At 43.2% G+C, this 24403-nt stretch overlaps 11 protein-coding genes across 11 annotated transcripts; 5 read left to right on the top strand and 6 right to left on the bottom strand.

The window, feature by feature from the left end:
- The first annotated feature begins 81 nt into the window (after positions 1-81).
- On the top strand, positions 82-1282 carry ONS95_008328 (uncharacterized protein). Its single transcript, XM_058501881.1, has 2 exons — positions 82-844; positions 899-1282. Exons 1-2 carry the CDS (start codon positions 306-308, stop codon positions 1269-1271), a joined length of 912 nt encoding a protein of 303 aa, XP_058363203.1. The 5' UTR covers positions 82-305; the 3' UTR covers positions 1272-1282.
- A 220-nt stretch (positions 1283-1502) lies between these two features.
- Positions 1503-3760, bottom strand: ONS95_008327 (uncharacterized protein). The gene has a single exon (XM_058501880.1). It carries the CDS (start codon positions 3609-3611, stop codon positions 1812-1814), a length of 1800 nt encoding a protein of 599 aa, XP_058363202.1. The 5' UTR covers positions 3612-3760; the 3' UTR covers positions 1503-1811.
- On the top strand, positions 3761-6874 carry ONS95_008326 (uncharacterized protein). The gene is made up of 2 exons (XM_058501879.1): positions 3761-4875; positions 4922-6874. Exons 1-2 carry the CDS (start codon positions 4047-4049, stop codon positions 6187-6189), a joined length of 2097 nt encoding a protein of 698 aa, XP_058363201.1. The 5' UTR covers positions 3761-4046; the 3' UTR covers positions 6190-6874.
- Positions 6875-7138: 264 nt separating this feature from the next.
- ONS95_008325 (uncharacterized protein) lies at positions 7139-7471 on the bottom strand (the record flags this gene model as incomplete). The annotated part of the gene is made up of 1 exon (XM_058501878.1): positions 7139-7471. The coding sequence occupies one exon, from the start codon at positions 7469-7471 to the stop codon at positions 7139-7141; it is 333 nt and encodes a 110-aa protein (XP_058363200.1).
- A 1340-nt stretch (positions 7472-8811) lies between these two features.
- Positions 8812-10050, top strand: ONS95_008324 (uncharacterized protein; the record flags this gene model as incomplete). The annotated part of the gene is made up of 1 exon (XM_058501877.1): positions 8812-10050. One exon carries the CDS (start codon positions 8812-8814, stop codon positions 10048-10050), a length of 1239 nt encoding a protein of 412 aa, XP_058363199.1.
- Positions 10051-10433: 383 nt separating this feature from the next.
- ONS95_008323 (uncharacterized protein) lies at positions 10434-11102 on the top strand (the record flags this gene model as incomplete). The annotated part of the gene is made up of 1 exon (XM_058501876.1): positions 10434-11102. The coding sequence occupies one exon, from the start codon at positions 10434-10436 to the stop codon at positions 11100-11102; it is 669 nt and encodes a 222-aa protein (XP_058363198.1).
- A 556-nt stretch (positions 11103-11658) lies between these two features.
- On the top strand, positions 11659-11943 carry ONS95_008322 (uncharacterized protein; the record flags this gene model as incomplete). Its single annotated transcript, XM_058501875.1, has 1 exon — positions 11659-11943. The coding sequence occupies one exon, from the start codon at positions 11659-11661 to the stop codon at positions 11941-11943; it is 285 nt and encodes a 94-aa protein (XP_058363197.1).
- Positions 11944-12356: 413 nt separating this feature from the next.
- On the bottom strand, positions 12357-14340 carry ONS95_008321 (uncharacterized protein). The gene is made up of 2 exons (XM_058501874.1): positions 12862-14340; positions 12357-12813 (listed from the first exon to the last, which is right to left on the bottom strand). Exons 1-2 carry the CDS (start codon positions 14278-14280, stop codon positions 12601-12603), a joined length of 1632 nt encoding a protein of 543 aa, XP_058363196.1. The 5' UTR covers positions 14281-14340; the 3' UTR covers positions 12357-12600.
- Positions 14341-15046: 706 nt separating this feature from the next.
- Positions 15047-16455, bottom strand: ONS95_008320 (uncharacterized protein; the record flags this gene model as incomplete). Its single annotated transcript, XM_058501873.1, has 2 exons — positions 15047-15088; positions 15142-16455. 2 exons carry the CDS (start codon positions 16453-16455, stop codon positions 15047-15049), a joined length of 1356 nt encoding a protein of 451 aa, XP_058363195.1.
- A 14-nt stretch (positions 16456-16469) lies between these two features.
- Positions 16470-17021, bottom strand: ONS95_008319 (uncharacterized protein; the record flags this gene model as incomplete). The annotated part of the gene is made up of 1 exon (XM_058501872.1): positions 16470-17021. One exon carries the CDS (start codon positions 17019-17021, stop codon positions 16470-16472), a length of 552 nt encoding a protein of 183 aa, XP_058363194.1.
- Positions 17022-17559: 538 nt separating this feature from the next.
- On the bottom strand, positions 17560-18792 carry ONS95_008318 (uncharacterized protein; the record flags this gene model as incomplete). Its single annotated transcript, XM_058501871.1, has 3 exons — positions 17560-18034; positions 18085-18590; positions 18643-18792. 3 exons carry the CDS (start codon positions 18790-18792, stop codon positions 17560-17562), a joined length of 1131 nt encoding a protein of 376 aa, XP_058363193.1.
- Between the last annotated feature and the right edge of the window lie 5611 nt (positions 18793-24403).

The raw sequence follows: 24403 nt of genomic DNA, 5'->3' as shown, positions 1-24403 counted from the left end.
TTCGCTACTAATGAACCTGATTCACTTGACCAACTTTAAAACAAGTCTAATCAGGTGATGTTGTACCACCTCAGTTGGATTCTTTGAGTGGCTGAAATCACTGCCTGGAACAAACGGGATAGTGACATGACATCCCTCTCAATAAAGTCCCACTTCCCTTTCAAACGAACAATTGAGCTACTTCAAAACACATCTTTCGACTCTCCTTCCACGCTCTACTATATTTCCAACTTCGAAAGCTTGCAAGCCCTATTCTCCGCCACCGAGCCATTCTTTCGTCCCTCGAAGCTACAGCCCAGAACAACATGGAGATACAAGCAGATGCACGCAAGTCATCCAAGCTAGCCGCTGAGAGTATCGCAAGTCTTCTCGACGCTTTGGCAGATTCAACTGCAAGCCCCGAGATGTCTGCCATAGGAATTCCGGTTTCTGGAAACATATCTGTCAACAAAACCGTCATCGCGAACCACAAGTTTCCCGCTATACAACAAAGTCTCGAGCATCTCGAAGTCAACATCCTTACAGAATCAAAGATGATGACTCATGGGCCCTCAATTTCCCCTTCAGTTAGGGTGGAGCAGAACAGCAACGTTCCCAGTAATGGTCATTCCCTCAGCAGTATCCCATTCGAGCTGCGTGACAAGATCTTCGAACACTGTATTGAGATCATCGACGGGAAAACCCCAACTCTAATGATTGCCTTGCGATGCAATAAAACGATGTACTCGCAGGCACTGGGATTGTACTGCAAGTACAACTACTTCATTCTCAACCGCATTACCATAAAGACCATGAAAAATGTCTCACGCAAAGCCATTGCCAAGATTAGAAACCTATGCATCGAGTAAGTGAGCCATAAGCCCATGCACTTGTTCCGATACTAAAAAATAAAAAAAAGCAACCGAAGTGGGGTTTTTTCCACTATGGGCAACAATTTTCCAGGACGCGTTTGCAGTGGTTGGCACAACCTAAGAACTGTTGCTGTGCTGTCAGGTGGTCGGCATGATTTTTTAGATCCCCTGTGGGCGCGTCTCTGCGTTTGGACATACAAGAGTATCACCAAGGTATTTTATGCTAGAGGTAGTCAAGATGAAGCCTACAGACAGCGGAGACCGATAGAGTTCCTGGACAAAGGTTTGGGACTCCCTCATATAGCAGCCAAGGTGAGAATCGCTGAGAAGGACTTTGATGGGGTTATGTGGGATACAAGGTCGCTGAAGCCACTGACATGGACCGAGGAGGATCTATTTCCGTCTGATTATCTTTGGTGAGGATATTTAGGGATCTCAAGCATTTTCTCTGTACTTGTTGCTGGTGGGACCCCTGCAATGACCAGATTCACCATGTTGTAGGAAGCAGCGTAGCTTGGATGAACAAGTTAGATCTTGAGGCTTCCGCGAGAATCTTTGAGCAACAACTAATTGTCACTCCCAAGGACCTGCTTTGCATACCAATCAAGATGATGATTAAAAGTTAAAGTTCTATTCTGCTCACGGACCAACCAATAATGTTTAATAGAGTCAGAGTGGAAAATGCGCAAATAAAAATGTTGTGATTCTTCTTCGAATGCCTGCCATTGACTCGGGTCATGGCAGCCACTTAACAGCCGTAAGCAGAAAAGACACGCATCAGATTGATGGTTGCGATTTTCCTGCGGTGAATGACACCGCGTATGGGTATTCATATCTACATCACTTACATACATTACGCTCATATCCGATTATAGCCTTTTACGGGCGCCATTTCAACGCCATGATATCCGTAATATATCCGTAATGTCCTAAACTGTTCGCGCAAAGCGCCGAGATCTATTACCTTCTCACTTTTTTTTTATCCGGCCCCTCTTCCTCTTCCTCGTCACTCAAATCAGCATACTGAGTAACGGGTTGCGTATCCTTCCAAGCATTCGTAAACAATGGATCCTTCTTTGCCAACTCCGCATATTTTAATAACGCCTCTCTAGGATCCTCATCTCTCATACTGCTGAGAGAAATGCTGTCGTTGATATGCTTCTCATCTGGTTGACTCTTCATGAATGGAGTCACCATGGGTATTTGCGGCCTGCGAGGATCTCTTGATCGACCGGAAGCTGTGAGGCCGACGGTCGGATGGCGGGCTGCGAACGAAGTTGCTCCAGCACTTGTAACAACTCCTCCAGCACTGACGATACTATCTCCTGGGAGACCTGTCGACTGATCAGTGGTGAAGTTAGGGTCGTCGTCCACGTGGCGTTTCTTGGGAGCTCGAGACACTACGTCGACTGCACCGCGGACAGAGGTATTGGGATTGTAGAGAACGTGGACTTCCGAATTGGCAGAACCTGTGATGATCTGGTTGAGCTTGGGGTGCCACTCCACTGTGATCAGAGGTGAACCGGGAGTTACTGGTGTCACCAGCTCAGGCTTTAGATTTCCGGGATTGAGAATATGTAGATGACCGGATGCCGAGCCAGTGATAATACTTGAAGATGTTGGCGAATACTTGATGTTTGTTACAGCGTACACATCCGAGGTTGAAGGGTGCGAGACTGTAACAACCGGAGTCTTGAACTTCCGAAGATCCCAAAGCTTGATCAAATCATCACCACCCCTCGTAACAACCATCCGACCATCGTTGCTGATATCAACCCCTCCGGTCCACGTATCTGGCTTATGAGCTTGCCGAATTTCTGCTGTAGGTCGAGAAAATGGCCCGTCTCCGCTCCACATCACTAAGCTTCCATCCAGAGCCGCAGCGACAAGAATATTACTCCCCCCTTGCATAGGACTTCCCCAGACGACTGCAGTCATTCGCGTTCTTCCAGCGGACCCAGCAGCTCTTGATTTGTGTACAATGACCTCTTTCTGGCTTCGCTTGTGGTTGACATCCCATATCCGTAGGGTGCTGTCTGTTCCAGCGGTTACGCATAAGTTTTTATCGACAGGATTCCAGGTACCAGTGGTGACTTCTGATATATGTCCTTTCGTGTTGTTCATGTCCCTCAGATACATATCTCCCTTCTGAAATTCCGCTAGAACCTCCCCATCTCTGCTCATTATCTTGGCCTGTGGGTGTGCCGAGACGCATAGGAATGTTCCTCCTGACAATGGGTTGAATTCAACATGGTTTATGGGGTGGGTTTCGGAGTTGGTAGAGGTCTTTGAGGCACTTGGGTCCACACTCTTGAACGCCCGAAGAGTTGTCGGCGTCATAGACGCAAAGTCATGTAGCTTCAGCGTACAGTCCGTGGATCCTGTAACCATTCTTCCGCCAGATGGATCGACAGCAGTTGTCGTAACTGCGCGATCGTGAGTCTTGAGCACCAGCTCATGCGAAACTGGATATTCGTCGTCATCGGACTGGTCTGAATCGTCGTCCGAGTCATCATCGTCGTCGGATCCATAATCCTTCGAGGCTGGCTCCTGTGCGATTTTCCGCTGTCCTTCTCCATTACCATCAGAGCTCTTTGCTGCAATTGGAGCCTTGTCAACAGCTCTCTTCGTCCTCCCAGTTTGCGCCGCGACGTCTGCCTCTTTCGACTTCTTTCCGAAAGCTTGTGGTAGGAACGCTCTCATAGGATCTTCCTCGGCCAGTTCAGGTCCTTCCACTTCGTAATCTTCATCGTCGCTCATTTTGTTACCTAGGTAGTTGCTGAATGTTGTGGAATGTTTTGAGATCGCAGGTCCTGCGATAACGCCAAATAATTCGGTGACGTTACGAGGGTTTAGATCCCTACATAAATTGGTAAAAGTTCAAATTTAGACGTGATTTCCCGCCTGGACCCCTGGTTTACAGGGCAACTTACCGCCCCTCTCCTATCGCAATCCCTGCACGTGTAAAACAACGTGGGGACCAAGATTCTTGAAATGACGACTGCTGCTCCGGTGAAATCATCACTGCTCAACTTGCTGCTCTCTTACAATCAGGCGATAACAACGAACAGATATTCGAACGATCCACATACATCTCCATGTCATTGAAATTGACGTCAACCGTAGCTCCGTGAAGAGTTCGCCTGCCAGAGGGCACGATTGGGATGATACGCGGCATTCCAAGTTCTCGCTGATATGTTTCTATCCACGCCAGCCCTCGATTATGTACCGACGACAGCATTCCCTGCAGTGACACTGTCTCAGGTTACTTCTCTACCAAGTCCCTACAATAGTATCTCAATTCTGGGAGGTGATTCGCAATTACAACGATGGAGCTCGCTCATTGGAATCGTCACATCGATCATCGGCAACATTTTGATATCCTTCGCACTCAACATCCAACGATATGCGCATATCAGGCTCCACGAAGAGCGGATGGCCCGAAAAGAGAGACTGAAGAAAATCGCTAAATCGAGCGGGGGATATGGGAGTACGAATACAAATGCAAATGGGCATACTGCTGAAGTGGATGGGGAGAATAGTGGCGAGGAGGACAACCTTCTCTCGGCGTCTTTCAACTCAGACTCATCAGACTGCTCGCATGAGAACCACTCGAATTATCTGAAGTCGCCGTATTGGTGGGGAGGAATCCTCTTGATGACAGTGGGAGAGGCAGGGAACTTTTTGGCATATGGATTCGCGCCAGCATCCATTGTGTCCCCGTTGGGTGTGGTGGCTCTGATTTCAAATTGCGTGATTGCCCCCATCATGCTGAAGGAACGTTTTCGGTACCGGGATTTCTGGGGAGTCGTGGTCGCTGTCGGTGGAGCGGTTACAGTTGTTCTGAGTGCGAAGACAGAGGAGAAGAAACTTGGCCCTCACGAGATATGGGGTGCCATTACGACTACGGCCTTTGAAATATACCTTGGTGTGACCATTGGCCTCATCGCAGTGCTCGTGTGGGCAAGTCCAAGGTATGGAAATAAGACCATCTTGATCGACTTGGGGCTTGTAGGGCTTTTTGGTGAGTGGCCTGGAACCTCCACTCGTGCAATGTCTAACGTGAATAGGTGGATACACTGCTTTGTCCACCAAAGGTGTTGCATCAATGCTCTCATCAACACTATGGCGGGCTCTGACGACTCCCGTAACCTATGCTCTTCTCGCTGTTCTTGTTTCAACAGCCGTAATGCAAGTGAGATATGTTAACAAGGCACTTCAACGGTTTGATTCAACTCAAGTCATTCCTGTCCAGTTCGTTATGTTTACTTTGTCGGTCATCATTGGCAGTGCGATCTTATACCGAGACTTTGAGAAGGCGACGACTGAGAACATTTCAAAATTTATTGGCGGCTGTCTCCTGACTTTCTTTGGAGTCTTTCTCATCACAAGTGGGAGATCTAGGAATGATGAAGATGAAGAGGAGGAGTCAGACGATGAAGGAGAGGAAAGAATTGTTCTTGCTGATCATGAGCATGCCGGCGAAGATATAACAACGCCAGAAACATCTCAAAGACGGGATTCACTCCGAAAAGGAAGCGTATTCCAAAACGGTGATGGGGCCAGCGATGATCAGGGGATATCGTCACGGAGAGATTCGCATGTCTCCTTTGTGGAGCCACCAGGACGACCCCGAACACCACGGATGTATTCCAACTCATCATACAAACATTCTCTCAGGGTCGCGCCATCGGCTCCACGCGAAGAAACACCACTGCTCAGCAACCCATGGAAACCTTCCGCCGACAATCTTCTGCAACCTTCGAGCCACCCTGGACTACAAGCCACACTGTCCTCACCAATACTGCCATCAGAAGCACAACTCTCGGCAGAGACTGCGAATACATTAACGAGGACGACATCGCAAGGTGATCCACATACCCATCCGAACGAGCAGCAATCCCCTGCTCCACCACAACCAGATCGGCCAATGACGCCTGCGAGGCATTCAATATCAAGGATGTTACCAGGGCCACTACTATCGCCTCTGTCAGGTGGTTTGAGTGTGGTTGTCGCAGACTCATTACGGCGTGGCATGGATCCCCGAAACAGAAGTTTTAGACGGCCACGGCTTGGGCTGAGAAGGACCAAGTCTGGGTCGCAAAGACTCAGCAATCCAAACCTGACGGATGACGAATACCAGCTTGGAACCTCGCCACTCAAATATAGTGACCAGCAGGAAAATATCAGTGCGTCTCCTGCATCAGGAGGATCAAATCGGATGACGCGAGCGAGGAGTCTGAGCAATACTTTAGGGGATCTGTTCCGAGGGAAACGACAAAAGGTGGATAGGCCAAACACGTCCGGCGATGAAGAAGCTGGTCCGAGCGACTCATGATGTACAATTTGGATTAGCAGGCGTTTGGTAAATGGGTCTGGTTGGATGTGGGTCATGCTGTATCACATAGACGAGGTATGATTGTACAGCTTTTAATGGGTACGGTTGGGGCATGATCGTCTGTCGATGCCATATTTCAAGAAGACTCGTTACTTTGAGTACACAGACTCTGCTTGTCTATACTCTAGATATCTTTCGTCGAATCTCCATATTCTCCCCTGTAAGCGCTACCTATCAGGTCCTCAGCCCGCGCCAGATAATCTCACACTCCCTACATCTCTCTCTGCTGCAGAGACTACAGAGTCCATACTGCTCAGCCGACTTAGGCATATCACTTGAAAACCTGCACTTCAAGGAAGGTCAGGATACTCATTTTTACATGTCCGTTTTCCGGATTTCACACTTACGTAGCAGCATTTCCAATACCAGTATACCGTGTTCGGAAACTTTGGAGGCTTTTCAACATAACCAAGAGGGGTGACAGCCGACATCGCCGAGCTTGAAGATTCTTCTGCTCCACGGCCGAGCTAGTTTTTCCTTCGACTTCTTTTTCAGGCAGTTTGAATGTTCTGTGAGCTGAATGCACATAACAGTGAAGTTGCTCGGAGGTACCAATTTTATGTTGGATCGACTGTTGACTCACGTCTAGCAAATACCGGGAATATCCTAATGATCATGATTCACGCATCGAAGCGGGGGGGGGGGGGGGGGGGGGGGGGGGGGGGAGCACTCTCGGGAACATTCAAATCTGCCAGTTGTTGACATACCATTTGACATGCCCATTTCAGGCTTGGTCTATTGCTCATGAGGTGGATTAAATGCCAGCTTTAAGCCACCGCTATGGATCAACGCTTCGAAAAATCTGGGGCCATGTCTACGCTTTCACGAACTGTAATGGTCGGTACTGCTTATCCGTTGCCCAAGCAGCGCCAATGTTCTCCCTCGCTCTTCAAATGACCCATCTCTCGACCATAATTCCAACATTACTGACCTCATTATTCACACTCTCCTCGCTCTCTCCACTCTCCCTGCTTTTCAACCCACTGCCACCTTCACCAACTTCTAGACCTCCAGCACCAGAACGTCTCAGAAGCCTAGCATTCTCAGCCTCTTCCTCCTCGACCAATCTTTCAGCCAAGATCCACATCTCAGCCTCTTCCCAATTTAGCCTTGCAGTTTTCCCCCATATAGTCTCCAATCCATGCTTCGCAGCCTCGTCTTCGTCCTCTTGCTTGAATCTGTAATAGGTCTGAAGGGTGTACTTTCCATCAGCGAAGGCCATGGTGCGATTGTTCCAGCGGATACTACACGATCTGCAACGCTGGGAGAAGTCAGAACTCCATTCAAGCTGGAAACCAACTGTCTCGACATCAATGGCTGCGGCTGCGAAAACTCACCTCATGTTGGCAGGATCGACAGATTGAGTACTTTTCAGACTCCTTGGGACGCTGATTGGCGCGGGAGCACTGCTTCTCGTGTCAGTTCATCTATCTATCAACGGCAATCAAATCAGGGACGGGAAGGGTACACGTACACTGCAGCAGAACCAAGTCCATGAGCTGGTATTTGGTAGCTTCGGGGCTGGTATTCCAACCATGCCTTCCATCCGACCGATTTTTGCAGGTGTAATGTAAGACATGCTGGTTAGCTATTAATTTCAGAAAGATATTCCTGCTTTGACGCTTACGCTGAGTTGGTCTTGCTCGTCTAAACCAAAACCTCTCACTTGAGTGAGGTTGCGGTTGCCGGACGCGCCTGCCGAATTGAGAAAACTCGTTTGTTATGTTCATAAAACCCGATAGAGTCTATAAACAAAATATCAGATAGATACCACGTTTTTGGGGTTTTCACGTATCAATTGGGTTTTGCGAACTTAGGAGCACTTGGAATGAGCACAATGAGGATGATGCGACCCAGATTTGGTTCCGCAGCAAGAACGACTTGCAGAGCTATAAAACCAAGTCTCTGTAAATATCTATGGCTTGAGCGACCCAAAACTAGAGGTTAACACATATAAACATTGTGAGGACTTCTTCATAGTTCATTAGCATCGTGAAAGTTGGGTCATCCTGAGCTTGCAAGAGATCCGAACTGCACATCCACTCTCCAGGCATGATCGAAGGAATTATTCCTGTCTTTGAGCTTTACCTCCATATTAATACGTTTGAGCTTCTATGATATCTGTGTTTAGTATATTGAGGAGTTGTACCTAAAGATGTTCAATTTCAAGAAGACACTTAGGGATCAAATCGTACAAGTTCTCTATTTCAAAGCCGGTGATTAGCCGTTTGCCGAATGTCAACAGCCATTTTTCTTTCATCAGCTGTTCGCAATTTGCTACTCGAGTGCCCGTGGGTTCATACAAGCCTTCGCAGATATAATCATGTATATATACAGCTTATCGTTGACTCACGGACGTCTTAGTATACGCCTCGCTCAGCTTTAATTATTGATTCACGCTGTCATCCCACCTCAACTCCTGATATTCCTGTCACAAAATTCCGCGAATATATCCAAGTTCTATTCTCCACGCCTCTGATAAATCCAAGTGTAGAGAGCGCTCCTCCTTTAATCCGGTTTCTCCCGAACAAGAAACGCTTCTGCGCCGAGCCACGATCCAAGATGAAATACCAAGGGCCTACCAAGTTCGAGCTCCTTGTACTTATCACGAAGTACAACCTGGCACACCCCACGGATAAGATAAAACCTCAAGTCACTGACACCATCAAAGAACGTGATTCTAAGATGGTGAACGAGTTCTTAGCACAAGAAGCAACCAGTCGAGCTCAGTATCCTTACAACAGCTTTCAACGTCAAGCTCAAAGGCTCCAACCATTACTTGAGAAGGTTTTGGCACTTACGAACTTCGACTCTTATAATGAGCTGGATTGGATGGAGCTATTGATTGCTGTGAACGATATGTTGAAGCTGGTGAGGTCGAAGATGCAGGAAACCCAAAAGCTGAATAGCGAGCGAATACAGAAAGACTTGGAGAGGAGAAAAGCTGAGTATGCTATCGAAAAGCTACAAAGAGCGGAAGAAGAGCAGAAGAAGGTTGAGAAAGCAAAGCCGGATAAAGAGCTAGCGGAAAAGGCTAAGCAGGCTGTTGCAGCTGAGCAATCCCAAGCGTGTCCTCCACCAAAAGTACGTCGACCAAATAAGCTACAAAAGAAACCAAATCCCTTAATATGTCCGAATGAAGTCCTGAAGACCAAGGAACAAAAGATCGAGATTCCAGACGTAACTGCAGCACTGTCTACCAGTCCGAAGGCTCCGGATGATCAGAATGCAGGTTCTACCACTGAAGTTCCCGTCGATATCCCTCCACCATTACCGCCAAGATGTCCATATCCGACTGGAAATGCGATCACAACCAATTCTGAAGCTTCCGTTCCTCCGAAGCCGACGGATACTCCGGAGGCCAAGTTCTATCAAGTTCCAGGCTGTTTCCCAGATTCACCACCACCTCTACCCCCACGCAAAGATACTCCTAGAGACCCAGCTAGGGCTATCACTCCACCTACCCGTCCCGTTCTCCACACACGATCTCGAAGCAAAGAAGATCCAAAAAAGAAAGTGTCATTTAACGGAACTGAAGTTGATCGTACAACAGTTGAAGATACCGTCATGACTGGCATGGATATGCCGGGGAACAATCCAGAGGCTCAAAAGGACGAATCACTAGAGATCTTGTCTGTTATCCAGCCCGAGGAAGTTTGCCCAGAAGAGAAAGTTCCCAAGAGAAAGAAGGGAACGGAGCCAGAACATCACCAAAGGAAAATGGATAAAGCCCATTATGATGCTTTGAGGGTTGCCTCTGAAATCAGGAAGTTCTCTTGGCCTGGAGTGGGAGGGAAGTAACTGCTGGCTGCTTACAGGGCGTTTGAGGGGTCGATAGGATGTATCTAGTCCTTTGTCAATCAGATGAAACCTGAAACATGGCTTTCAAAAGGAAGCGACATCTAAATAAACCTTCGTATTCAGGTTGATCTACAACCATATACCAGTGGGTACACCGATAACCTTGTATCGGCCGCTAAACAAGTGAATGACGTGACGTGAAGTGAGTGAGTTGAGAGCCCTTGCGATGATTCCGTCAGCGTCTGTTATCTCTCCATTGACTCGTGAATGTACAGTGAGTCATTCTGAGAATGATATTAGCTGACTGCCTGATCCTGCAGTTTCCTGTAGAACGACAAAGTACAGATACAAACATAATCAGACACTGCACAGAAGTCTAAAAAATGTCAGTATCCTCAACTTCCTCCAGCCTGAGCTCGGCGACCCGCCAACTCCCTTTCTACAACTTGCCACCTAAACTGCAAAACCTGCTCGCCAAGCGAGTCAGCGAGTGCCGCGGCCCATCAACATTTGGCCTCATTGGTCATGAGTACGAAACATCACAATGGCTCACCAATTCCAGAAATAGAGAGTATGTAGACGACATGTGTACTTGGGTTGTTCATCTCTATGGGTGTGGTGAGAAGCTGTGTCCACGGGCTTTCGAGACGAAAAGGATCAGTAACCGAACACTGGGAGAGCAGACATGTGGATGCAAGGGCCCGAGTACGACGAAATATGAGAAAATCCATGATGTGGGTGGAGTGCATTCGAAGGATGGAGTTGCTAGGTTAGAGTTTCATCCGGAGGACCACGCTTTCGGCGAGGTGTTGGATGAAGAGGAACTTTTGGTGGCTGCTGCTAGGAAAGTTAGGGAGCATTGGGGAAGTGATGGGTCAAGATCGATTCGTTCATGTTCCAGTTCGGGAAATGAACACAACTATCGGAGGGGAGAGACAACGCCTGATCGGATAATTGTCGATGTCCGCAAGTCTGGATGTTATTTGGGATGCGAGTCCAAGGATGACACGGAGCATCCAGTAGTGACGGTTGAAGTGAGATTTTGGGAATAAGACTGTACAGTCGCTCTTGTTGGAGGGGAAGAAACTTATGCGCAAGGAATAGAAATATTGATTTAATACTGATTTGCTGTGTATGGTGCCTAGACTATCCTCTCCACTGCCGTTCCCAACACACATTCTTACCAGGCTCATACTTACGAAGTTAGTGGACATTTCCTGTAGTACAGGGCAGCCACCAGAATCTTACCGCGGCGCGTCGGCGCTGTTCCCCATGATAGTGTGCTTAAGGCATTCACGATCTGAACCTTCCACGTCAGGCTGCAGCCTTCTCTACATAAACGAGGACAGTCGTAAGTTCAGGGTTTTCAGACTTCTTCATGAAATATTCAGTGTCACACTTTCTATTCCAAAAAGGCACCATGTATGCGACTAAGTCACAGAACCCATTCACAATTTCCGGTGCTTGCAACTCAGCTCGTTGAGCGGTGTATAAAACAGCTAACCTCCCCAAACTTCCACATCACAGAAGAACATACCAGAACTCAGAAGCAATATATTCCACTCCATTCAACTCTCCTCAATCATTCAGAAGTCAATCTCCTCCACAATGACGAAACATTTCAACCCCTCCCTCACACGCACCACATCCTACTCCTCATCCACATCCAGCTCGTCATCTACAACCTCTCTCCCAAAGCACGAGGCCTTCTCTCCATCAGTGCATGAAACAGCACCCTGGTGGCTTGGCGAAGAAGGATACGAGAAGTGGACTTCTCGGTGGCTTGAGGACAATGATGCGAAGAACTGTCTGCTTCCTGTTGGAGTGAAGACCTTCGGGCAGTTACGTGGGTTCATGGCAAGTTTAAGAACGCAGATTCAAGGTGGTGGGTAGTGAGATGTTGATAAGAAAAGGCAGTAGAGAAGCATGATGTCGATTCTTCGAAGCCGGGGCCGGGGATGGATTGAAAGTAGAGGGGTTGGTTGACATGCGTTCGAATATGCTGTGGATCTTGATGCATTATCATGACAGGACCGAATAACTTCCACCTTGCAATCCAAAAGCCTGGAATTCAATCATGTTCAAAGATGCGTCGTTTGGAATTGACAGAAATTTAAATTCTCCCTCATTGTCTGAATAGAAGATGTAATGGACTGAGAAATGAAGATTTGGGAGTACAGTCCTGGTGATTATATGCAGCAGTTCACTTGAGCGAAGAAGCTAGTCTCCGGACCAGTGAAGATTGTAACCTGACAAACAAGTTCAGCGTTCACTTACCTCGTCCTTGGTGTGCTTTGTGAGAAGTATTTTATCATCTGAGTTGAATAAACTTCATGGGCTATACCAGCCAGTCTAAAACTCCTCGACATCTTCATCCTTTCAATGCGAAGAATTCCAAACACTCATAAAACGCTATTTGAATAAGGCTCCTCGTGAGGACAGGGTATCTTCAATGCTATTCCAATCGCAATCTTCGTGTCTTTTTCCATAATCCGTCAAGTCGTTATTCCCACTCTCAGTCTCAGACCTCCCACGATCATCTTCCCCGCTTCAATCAATATCATCTTCCGAATTCTCATTCTCTTCCGAGGACACACTTTCGTCAGAAGAATCACTATCCTCTTCGGAAGAGTCTTCATCCTCATCCGAAATGGTCTCAGAACTATCTCCAGCCTTGTCATTCTCATCATTTTCCACCCGAACTCCTGTGTCCTGTTTTCCAGGCTTGGATATAATTTCTTCGTCTTCGCTCTCGATGTATTCCTACATAAAGGTTAGATTTGACACAAAATAAGTCGTAAGAGTACATACAAAAGCTTGGGACTTCTTCCGTCCTTTGCCCTTGCCTCGACTCAAGTCCACTATCTCCTCCATGATGACCTCAATCTTGGCAAGCAACTTTTTCGCCTTCTCATCAACCTCGAACTCTTCTGGAGAAAGTCTTTTCTGACGAGACACGAGGTAATTGTGTAGTCGTTCGTGCTCGTCCCTCAGGTGTGAAGTATCGAACTTCTTGAATTGATGCTGTACCTGAACGGTGGCAATCGTAGCCTGGCAGTCAATCATACGAAGTACCATGGGACTCCAGCAGCCATAGTTCTCTGGCGAGACTTGGTACATCTTCTTAAAGGTTCTGGTGGCTTCAGGAAGGTAGTCTTCTGGCACCAACCCAGCCCAAAAGAGTGCAGCGTCGACAGCTCCATTGGGTCGATGCGCAGCAACGTTACCGCTAAGTATAATTGCCCTATCTTTCTCCGCTTGTTTGATCTTGAGGAGGCATTCCCTCGCTGACTCTAAATTTCGCAATCGGATGTCCACACCGATTTGTAGAATTGGTTGAACCACATCCCGAGTCTTCTCAAGGTCAACCTTCGACTTTGTCAGGTCCTCAATGTCTTGTGCTTGAATAGTATTCTGAGCTTGTACTTGGATCATCTGCTGCTTGGAATCGTCTCTCTCGATTCTGACCCGCGTATAGTCGTTTTCAAGTTGGGCAATGTCTGCTTTGAGAGCCTTCAGATCCTCCTGGGAAGCTTCGTATTGTCTGCCAAGCTCATCGTGATTCTTTCGCAAAATTCTGAGAGCTGTGGCGGTGTCTCGAGCATCTGTGACAGGGTTCTGTTGCGTCCTCAGATCAGAGATATCATCCTGTAACCTTGAAACCTCCTCCCGCTCTCGTTTGAGTTTGTCACGAAGTCTCTGAGTTTTGGACCTCGAGCTAGCCTCGTCCCTGGTCAGCTGATCAATTCTTTTATCCTTGTCCGCCGCTTCCTTGCGTAATGACTGGAGATGCGCGCGAAGACGGTCCGATGTCTTTTCTTGATCCTGAAACCGTAATCTGTACTCTTCTAGTTTCTTCTTTTTCATTTGATCTTCTTTTCGTAGCCTTTTCAAATCCGTGGTTGCTTTGTGCCGCTGGCCGTCAAGCTCATCCCGGTCCCGTCGTAACTCCTCCAGCTCCCGCAATGCCCGTCGGAGCCGTTTGCGCTCATAGTCTCGCTCCTCCTTCACAGTTTCAATATCCTCATCGTCGCTCCTGAATTTCTGTCGATGTCTGTGAGATTCTTTGGGTCTTTTCTTCTTGGTGAAGCTGGATTTCCATCTGCCAAAACCGGATGAAAAGTCGGGTTCTTTCATAGATTGATCGCTTCGGTTCTTACGAGGGGATGTTGAGAGACCTGCAAATTCACGGAAGAGTGAAGGCAGAGAACTCGTGCTTGATTCTGCCATTCTGGATGACCTGGTCGAGAAACACTGTGCAGTCTGGTGGTGACAGGCTCTTCATCTCGTTCGCGGAAAAAAGCCGCGTCGTGATCTTGGCTCTGATTGGGCCATATTCGTGTTGCCTTTGAGTCAGCCCCTACCAAGGTTTCGAGAAGGTAACACGACCATTTGAGATTACCTCTACGAAGTCAATTACGAATGTGACATAAAAGATAAAGCATACTTCCAATCTTGTTGACTAATTAGTGGACAGTTTTCCTCAATGGTCATGGTGGCTGCCAAGCTACCAAAAAAAGCCGGAATGTCAACAAGTTTAAGCGAGCTGTGTTGGAACGGTTCACTCAATATTCATTCTCTTCGATTGAGCTACATCAAAAAGCTAACTTCTTGTCGAGTCACGACTCTCGAGGTAGATTAGGAGATTGTCCGCCCATCCAGCAACATCCAGCCACCACCAAGAAGCACGCACGATCGCTGCTATTGACAGAATTGTGTGCACCATTGTTCAATCGAGCTCTTGCTTTGTTCCCCGTGCTTTAGGAATTCCACGTCTCTTGGTTTCTATCTGAGAACGAATTGCTTGGACATCTTTTTGGGCCGTCTGGTCGTTTGTCGTTATCAAGGCGGTTGGACTTATGAAGTTTCGAAACATATTTAGAGTACATTAAATTGAACATTCCCGGCTGGATCGTTCGTTGCTCAACTCGCAGTCTCGCAAGCATACTCCAGCAGACTCATGGTACAAGAATCAAACATTTCATCCGTAGCATGATCATTCATCATCATCATCATCGTAGCTGTAGTAATCAACATCCTGTCAGCCGAATGAGTAAGTCAATGTCTCAAGGCCGCATATATAGAACTTACGCTAAAGCGAGCTCTTCTTCGACGACCACCTTTGCTCCTCTTGATATCAACAATATCTTCTGTGATCTCTTCCAGTCCTAACAGTCGCTCTTCAACACTTGGATCAGCTTGAAAATCTTCCTTGACCCACATGTCGTCATGTAGTGTGCAAAGCTCTAGGTCCAGGCTTGAATGCTCATTCTCAAGGTTCGAGCAGCCGGCAGATCCAGCCACAGCCTTGACAGTTTTGATGGTAGCTCGACAGTCTAGAACTCTTTTTATTTGAGAGCCCCACTGAGTAGGATACTGTGATGGTTGGCAGAGATACAGGCTCATGAAGACCTTTGAAGCTTCCTCAATGCAGCCATCCGGTACTAATCCAGCTTCAAAAATAGCGGCATCGACGGCGCCATTCGCACGATGAGCAGCTACGTTTCCACTGAGAATAATTGCTCTGTCAAGATCGCTGGACGGAACGTCAAGGGTGGTCTCCCGTGCAAATTCGAGATTTCGAAGCCGGATATCGACACCGATCTTGACAAGTGGGCCAAGCAGATCTTTGTTCTGCTTCAAGTCTGAATTTTCCGACGTCAAGTGGGAAATAAGTTGATCTTTTAGTCTGACAGTCTCTTTCGATGCATCGAGAATCTTTTCAAGTGCCGTCTGACGTCTCAAGACATCACGGTATTCTGTCTCCATCAAGTCTCTAGCCTTCTTAGCTTCATCATAATCGCGTACGAGTTGACTGTAATCTCGATTCAGTCGATCGTTTGATCTTTGGAGGTTTCTTAGATCAGCAATTGCAGTTTGAGTCTCAGAGGATGCCCTGGTAGATGCTGCAAAGAGGTTCGACATTGCTTGGGAAACTGTCAATTGAGCTCTCAGGTCGCTATTCTCTGCTTGCAGCGCAGCGCTAATTTTTTGCTCTTGGCGTAGTTCGGCTTTTGCCCTCTGTATCGTACTGTTGTGATTTCTAGCTGCTCGATTGAGGGCCCCAATCGCGAGATCCAAACCACTTTTTTCGATTGCAATCATGTTTATACGAGCATTGGCATTTGTCAAGTCTTCCTCAGTTGCGCTAAGCTTTTTCTCAGACTCACAGAGTCTCTTCACCAAAGCCTCGTGCTTCTCGCGCAGCTTTTTCAGCTCCGAAGTTCCCTTTTGACGTTGTCCTTCGATTTCGTCTCGTTCCTTAAGAATTTGGATTGGCTTGTAGGGCTCTCTCAAGGGCTTTTGTCTTTTCTTCCAGCTCCTTCTCGATCTTGGCCTTGTCGTGATTCGCTTTGCCCCGTGCCATTTCTGAAGCTGCTGCTCTCTGATTTGCAGACTTGACATCCCGATCTTTCTTTTCAACTTCGTACTTGAGAGATTTGATTTGCCCTTGTAGGACTTCGCTCGGTGTGCGTGCTTGGCGAATCATTGAAGCTGGTACTTGAAGTCGCCCAATAGTCACGGTACTTTGCTTGGACTTGGTGGTAGTGCCAGTCAGTGGCAGCAGCAGTTGATTTTGCAGAAGGCTCAGCTGTTGAAGATGCCAGGATTGTAGACCCACTGTCACCGACAGAAATTGACGAGACACTGGCGTCTAATGAGGTTAGGCTGGAGGTTGGGTAGTGGTCTTCGTGGAGACTTAGTTTCTTGACAATAGTCAGAGCTGGTGATGGGCACTTGACTTTATCTGCCTTGATATTGATCGCTCCACGTTTTCGAGACTTGTAATCAGACGGGGTCTTCTTCTTCGCACTACCTGTCCATCCACATGGCAGAAAGTTCTCCGTATCGTCATCTAAAAAGCTTCCTGCCTCTGAGTCGTCGCTTGTTTCTTGCTTCAAATTGTCCTTCGGGGTAAGACCAGGCATGGTCTGTTCAATTGAGTCTGTTCCTTCTCCTTGTATAGCCATGATGATGATGGCTCTACTGCGTCGATCACTAGAATCGTGCCTGCACAAGCTTGGAGAGGGAAAGACGCGAGATCGATGTGATTGCCTCAAGATCGCGTCCAGGAGTAGCTGGAGGCTGCAAAGGGATATTGAGAAGATCTAATTTGAAAGGTGAGGTTTGAAATCGCGTCTCGTGGGAGACGTCAGAGCTAGGTACTTGAATGCCTACCTAGTGCTTGCATGGCGCTACAAAATAAGCGAATGGTCTAGTGTCAGGCTTGGTGTTTACTCAGCTACCTTACTCTCATGTGGTGAGGGTTGTCTTTAGCTTTCTTTATACTGCCCACTTCTGCGTTTCTCACCAAAGTGCACCCGCTGTGCAAATTCAGGATTTTGCACATCGTGAAGCAGCTCATCAAGCCTTTGAATCAAGTCAGCTTGATCGAGTTCCTGATTTCGTGTTTCGCGTTACGATGACCCCAAGAACGAGTCACAAGCATGCACGGCGCTTAGATGATGGCGAAGTCAACAGGAATTAAATTCAGCTACATAGCGGTCATTAAAAATTGAAGTTCTTGAATTCAGGTCTTGCAGGCCGACTCGGCGGATGTGAAGCCAGTGGAACGGAAATGAAGGGATCTTGAACGACCGCACTATTCAGCGTAGTCTTCTCCACTGCTATTTGTATAATACCTAACTCATTCTCCTCATCCTTGAGCTCAGTAAAGTTTCGAGGCGTAAAAGGAATCGATCTCTTTCGAGAGTGCCATGCTGAATCGCCTGCATCTTTTGTTCCTCGACCACTTGTTCCTAATCCGCTTCTTCCAACACCCAATCGACTACCACTTCGTGTCGAGGCAAGAATATTGAGTTTCCGGAAAAGGGGCTTGAGCGTTGCCAGCGATGACGCGCTCAGTGCCAGTCCAATCTCGACCGTACTCCAGATCGCGAGATCGGTGAAATTGTATAAATAGTCTGGGTTCGATAGAAGTTGCTTGGCGTATGGAATGCGGGCTACTGTTGCAAATGATGCACTGAATCATTAATTAGCGTGAATCCATAGGACAAATGATTTTGAACTCACATTGATCCAATAGCTAAAACAGCGACGACAGAAATCTTCGTATTTCTATCCATGTTTGAGTTCCAAACGACGGAGATAGGTAGCAGCGCCAGGATCCAGTCAGAGAGTACGTTCAAGACCAAACTGACATACGTCGGAATGGTGGCAAGTTTTGAGTGATTACACTTCCCAGTAACAGGTGGATTAGGGCTGTAGCGATACCAGTAGAATGGGATCGGCATGCACTGGAAGATAACAATGAAGACGTAGAACATGTTGAAGACAGTGACAACTCCGAGAAGTGTCCAGATGGTAACGCGCTGCCATTTCTGTCGAGAACAAATCCGGAGGAGGAGCAGTCCAACGATGTACTTGACGAGGACTGATATGAGTACATAGATACACTGGCTGATGTACTTCCAGAACAGTGCGATCGGGTGGTGATCTTCCGGTACATTTGCAACATGTTGGCCAAGACCCCAGCGAATTGAAATAAGTGCCGATATTGAGTAAAACATGTATAGCGCCTGCCAATACATCAGCTTGAGTTCCTGTTAATTTGTTGGAGCTGAGACTTACAAGTGTAACGACAGACAGCCAGTCTTCAGCAAAGAATCGCTTGAGGATATATCCCATCGTGTAACACCTCAACCCAACAGTAACAAGCGAGAACACCATGAGAAAAATGATGACCGCGGCCAATTCAGGCCCTCGATTTTCAGCTGCCATCGTATCAATAATGTTGAATGTCGATTGATCCAATGTATTAGTCTCAACTGGCTTCTGCTAGAAGTATATAGCCTGACCCCTCCTCACCAGTCATTGAAAGTCGCACTTCGGAAACATCGAGAACGGTTCGACTTTCCACAACACACGAAGCCGGGCTCGACTTCATATGAATACGTCCCGGATCCACATGGGCCATTGATTCTAGTTCCGAAGATAAGATTTTGCTAGGCGTTCCTCCCTTTCGCAATAGGTGGGCCCGAAACGGGTAGTGCGTTCCCCGAAGTGCTGTACCAAACCGCATCGAAACGAATGATGCCAGCGTTGTCTACCTCCCGAGTCAAGTCAGACTCGCCAAAATCACGGCTTGTAAACGCTTCTGCAGGGTGCCATGGGAAAGAAGATTATTGTTATGACAAAGCAGACAAACATCGCGGAGGAGTTCCAGATCGGACATAAATGATTTCTGGGCATAGAAGGTGGAGCTTCTGTACACATCGTATGGAGCTTGACATGCCACAATTGATCATTGGATACCCACTATAAACTCAAATACGCACCAATAACGGGTATTATAGTCTGGGGAGATTCATTATTGGACGTGGGGGGAAGCTTAGATTTTCATTCCACTTTCTGAGCAGGTTCACAAATGCAGAATACGCCCACTCGGAAGGCAACCGTAACCCTCTCTTGCTCTCAACTTTGTACATCACCAAACTTGGAACACTTGTATCTCTAATTCACAATTTTGAGATCGCTCTTGATGCTCATCTTAACACGAAGCAAATTTTCGTATTATTGAAACAACAGGTGAGCCACCTGGGAATAGGTGTTGCTCCTATGTCACAATCATCACCAACAGCTGCTCAAATCGAACTAATACAGGAACTGGAGATGCAGGAATCTGAAAGTAAGCTCAGATGGGAACGATCTCCGAACACACGTGCGTGATCGCATGAATGGATCCGCCGGATCGTTATAGGGAATTATCTCAGACAGCTACTTCTTACTTGAAAACCGCCCGCCTAGGTACGCATAGACCTATTATCACTATTAGTCCATTTACCTCTACTTACTATACACAGACTATTTATTAGTTCATTTACTTCAACTTACTCTTTAGCGCTATACTACTACTTAATTAGGTAATATATAGGTTCAGGTAGGTTTTCTTGCTATAAAGTATCTAAAGGAAAATAGTACTAATCTATATAGAGATTAATTTTAAGCTAACCTTAATTCTTTAGTTACTTTACTATAACTTAATATACAACTATTTAAATAACTTTAAGTATATTATAGATAGTAAGTAATCTATTTATCTATTTAATAAAATATTTATTTTTACTTATATCGATTTCCTTAAGAGTGAAATATATATACTAAGACTAAAGTATTAATTTCTTACTCGCACTTAGTAGAATAGTCTAACTAGAAACCTCCCTAGTATTTTCTAATAACAACTCTATATATAGACCTAAATATCTTCTAAGAATTAAAAAGATATATCTAATTACCTCCTATTATTCTTTTTATAATATCTTATTAATTAATAAAGTTATATCTAAGTAGGCGTTACTTAATATAGACCCTTACCTTTTTTCAGCTAGAAACACCTCTATGATTTCTTAACTATATATTCTTATATAATACGAATTAATATCTAAGGATAAGAAAAGTATATAAAGTCGCCTTACGTTATCCTTTTAATTATAGCTTATTAATTAATAAAGTTATAGCTAAGTAGGCGTTCCTATACTTTTATACTTACTTTTTTTTAGCTAGAAATATCTCTACGATTTCTTAACTACGTATTCTTATATAATACGAATTAATATCTAAGGATAAGAAAAGTATATAGAGTCGCCTTATATTATCATTTTAATTATAGCTTATTAATTAATAAAGTTATAGCTAAGTAGGCGTTCCTACGCTTATATATTCACGCCTTTTCAGCTAGAAACACCTCTATTATTTCTTAACTACACGCTTAGATATTACCGCTAACCCCTTAATAGAGTAAGATAATTATAGCGAGTAATATTATATTACTCTTTATTTAATAAGTTATTACTTATAAGAGTTATATAAGTTCAAGTATTAAGGTAGATACTAGCTACTACTTTATATCTATTTTATTTACTTTAACTTACTTCAGTTTCTTATCTATACTCTAGTTTTTTAGTATTAATTAAATTATATTATATATTATCTTATCTCCTATTAGCTCACTTACTTTAATTTACTTCGGATTACTATCCGGGTATTAATATTTAGTACTTATATTAAGTATTAGTATTATAGTTAGCTTACCTTACTTCTTTTCCTTATATCTAAGTCTCTAATTAGCCTACTTACTTTAACTTACTCCCTAGGCACTATATCTACTTACTAACTAGTACTTCCTCCTTAGCGTCTCTTATTATATTAGTATAATAGACTAAGCTATTTACTAGTCCTCTTAAGTCCTCCCTTAGTATTAGCTAGATATTTATTTTTCAGTATTTCTTATATATACCTTTCACTTAGAGATACCTGTATTTACTATTTAATAGCTTATCTTATTATTAGGCTATTTATAAGTAATACTGAAGGGCGCTTTAGTAAAGGAGTTAAATAGCGCGATTAATATACTCTTAGTAACTAATTAATCTTACCTAGACTTAGGATTAATGTTATATTTATATCCTTTACTAATAGGGATAGTTATAAAGGGATTAGTAATATTAATTAGTAATAGGATAAAGTTCGTAGAGTATAAGGAGAAGGCGATAGTACTTTATTGTTTAATATAATAAGCGCTAGACCTTATAAAAACTAAATTATATCAGGAGTAAGTATAAGAGAATCGCTAGTTCAATTACTTTTAGTAGTATACTCTTTACTAGCTCTCTTTTTTATAGCTCTTAATATTCTTTCCTTTTATACTTCCTCCTTAACTACTTTATAGAGAATTAATAGCCTATTTAATAAGCTTACTCTCTAGCTCTCTTTATATTCTTATTTATTAAGCTAAAGAACTTTTATAATTAACTTATCTTATATCAATTAGTTAAGCTTCTTATAATTAGACTTCTAATTAGTATATACTATAGCTAATATAAGAATAGTAAAGCTTAGTATAAATATCTTAAGCCCTAGATAAAAATAACTATTTAGGAATAAGGAGTTAAAGAGAAAAGTATACTTAGTATACTATTCTTTTAATATCTAGAGAATAAAAGCTCTATAGCTACTCTTCCTCGGCATATCTAGTCCTATATAAGACCTAGGTAATAACTCTATTAAAAGAGAGGTTAAGTCGGGGTTATACCCTATATAATAGTTACACTTTAAAGGATAGTTTCTCTTCTTAATTAGGAGCAGATATTCACTTAAGAGCTTTAGTAATATATTCCGCTAATACGCTATATTATATACTTCTTTATATATAGTAAGTAGGTTATCTCTAGATCTTATTTTAGACTAAGTCTATACTTTAAGCCTTTTACTATTATCTATAGTATTAGTCGGTTTAGCTTTATTAGTATTACTTATAGTACTCTTATTACTATTAACTGATTTAATATCACTTAAATATATATTATCTAGTACCTCGCTAATAGAAGTAGTCTCTCTAAGTCTAGACTAAGTCTGTATTATAATACGATTCCCGGGTAATAAATAATAAAAGTTTTAGTACACTAGCTTTTATAATAAAACCTTAGGACTTAGAGCTGTATTAGAACTTATAGCTTTTAGTTCTAGATATTTCCTTTTATTATCTATCACCTAATATAGTATAAATACATATACCTCGTAGGTATATCCTTCTCCTTAACTGTTATATCCTACTCGCTACTAGAGCTCGTTTAGTATTAGATTAATTAGTAACTTTTATATTACTACTTATCTAATATCTAGAATATTTATCCTAGTTTCTATTAAGGTTATAGCGATTATAAGTCTATAAGTAGAACTTAAGACACGAAAAGTATTATATCTTAAATCTCTATCTAATTAAGAAACCTAAGAGTAGAAAGTCTATATAATCTTAATAATACTATCTAAGGTATTATTTGTATAATATCTTTCTAACTAAGTAGCTATCTTTAATATAAGGTAGTATTATAGCTAACGTGTAAGTTACTCGTATTACTTAATACTATTAATAAAGATAATCGTCTTAAGAATCTTCTCAGGTATAATTTCTTACGTATTAACTTTAATAGCTTAGTCTAGTAAGTAGTATAATCAGTTGAAAATAGTAAGTTTCTTTCGTAAGATAAGTATAACTACTAGGGATATATCCTGCCTATCGATTAAAGTATAAATAATAGTAGTTATATATAGTAATAGCTCTATAATAACTTTCTTAAAGCTTACTATATAAAGTATTTAATATAATATATCTAAAGGTAGTATTACTATATATCTAAACCATACGGTATTTTTAGGTAGTATTAATCAGAGCTCTCCTAATATAGTAAATTATACTTAGAAGTCCTTCTATTACTTAACGAAATATAGCTTGTTAATAGCTATAAGCTTAACCCTGCTATTAAAGCTAGGTAATTTCAGGATTTTACAGAAGTCCTTAGAGATAGCTTACTCAGGAGATAATAGAATATAATTATATATACTATCTATAATATACTATAATAGCAAATCGTTATTATACTTAGTCTTGTTTATTAAGAGATATAGTTTAGTTACTCCGAGTAGTTTAATATTAAAAAGGTATTTTTCACTAAGTCGATTTAGTAAAGTTATCTAGAGGCAGATAAGCTAAGTAAGAATATAATATAATTAAAATATAATACTCTTACTAAAGCTTATACAAGTAATTAAGATAATATCTCCTTTATTAAATATTAGCTTTCTTAGAGTAGATACTTACTTTTCCTAAGAGGTATAATCTTAGTTTAGGGAAAAGTGCTTTAATATTCGTTTTAAATATAAAGATATAACTTTATTATATAGTAAAAGCTTATTATAAGTAGTATCTATAATACTATATAGCTTTAAGAGTAGTATATTACATATAGTCTTAATCCTTTCCGTAAGAGTTAGATTAGTACGCTAGAAACAGCTTTTATAACTACACCGGTCTTAGTTTTTTCGTGAAAGCTTTAAAGGTATTAGCTACGCTTATCTATTTAATCTTATTATTTCTAAGTATTAGAACAATTATCTAATTAACTATAGGAAAGGAGTATAATAAAACTGTAATAGTAAGAATATATATCAGGGTAAAGATATTAAAATATTAAAGCTAGCGAGGTTCCCTAGTTATATATTATAATAAGCTAATAAGATATTAGCGATCGGTATTTCTAAGTAAGTTAAAGTAAATTAACCTATTATAGAGCTATACTAGGCGAGACTACTATATAAAGTACTTTAGTATCTACCTACCTAGGTAACTTTATATATACTATTACTATATAAAACCGACTTTATTATATCCTCTTATATAATATAGAAATAATAGTAATATATTAGAACTAGTGATATTTCTATATTATAAGTATAATAAGGTAATAAGATATTAGCGAGTTATACTTATAAGTATTAAAGTATATAGACCTATTCTAGAGTTCTATCTAGCCTACGATATATCCGCGACTAATAT

This window comes from Cadophora gregata (genome assembly GCF_030347475.1).
Source record: "Cadophora gregata isolate MNR1 chromosome Unknown scaffold_2, whole genome shotgun sequence".
In the NCBI taxonomy this organism is placed as follows: domain Eukaryota; kingdom Fungi; phylum Ascomycota; class Leotiomycetes; order Helotiales; family Ploettnerulaceae; genus Cadophora; species Cadophora gregata.
Note: the sequence above shows the minus strand (reverse complement) of the source record. Positions and strands in the feature narration are given on the sequence as shown.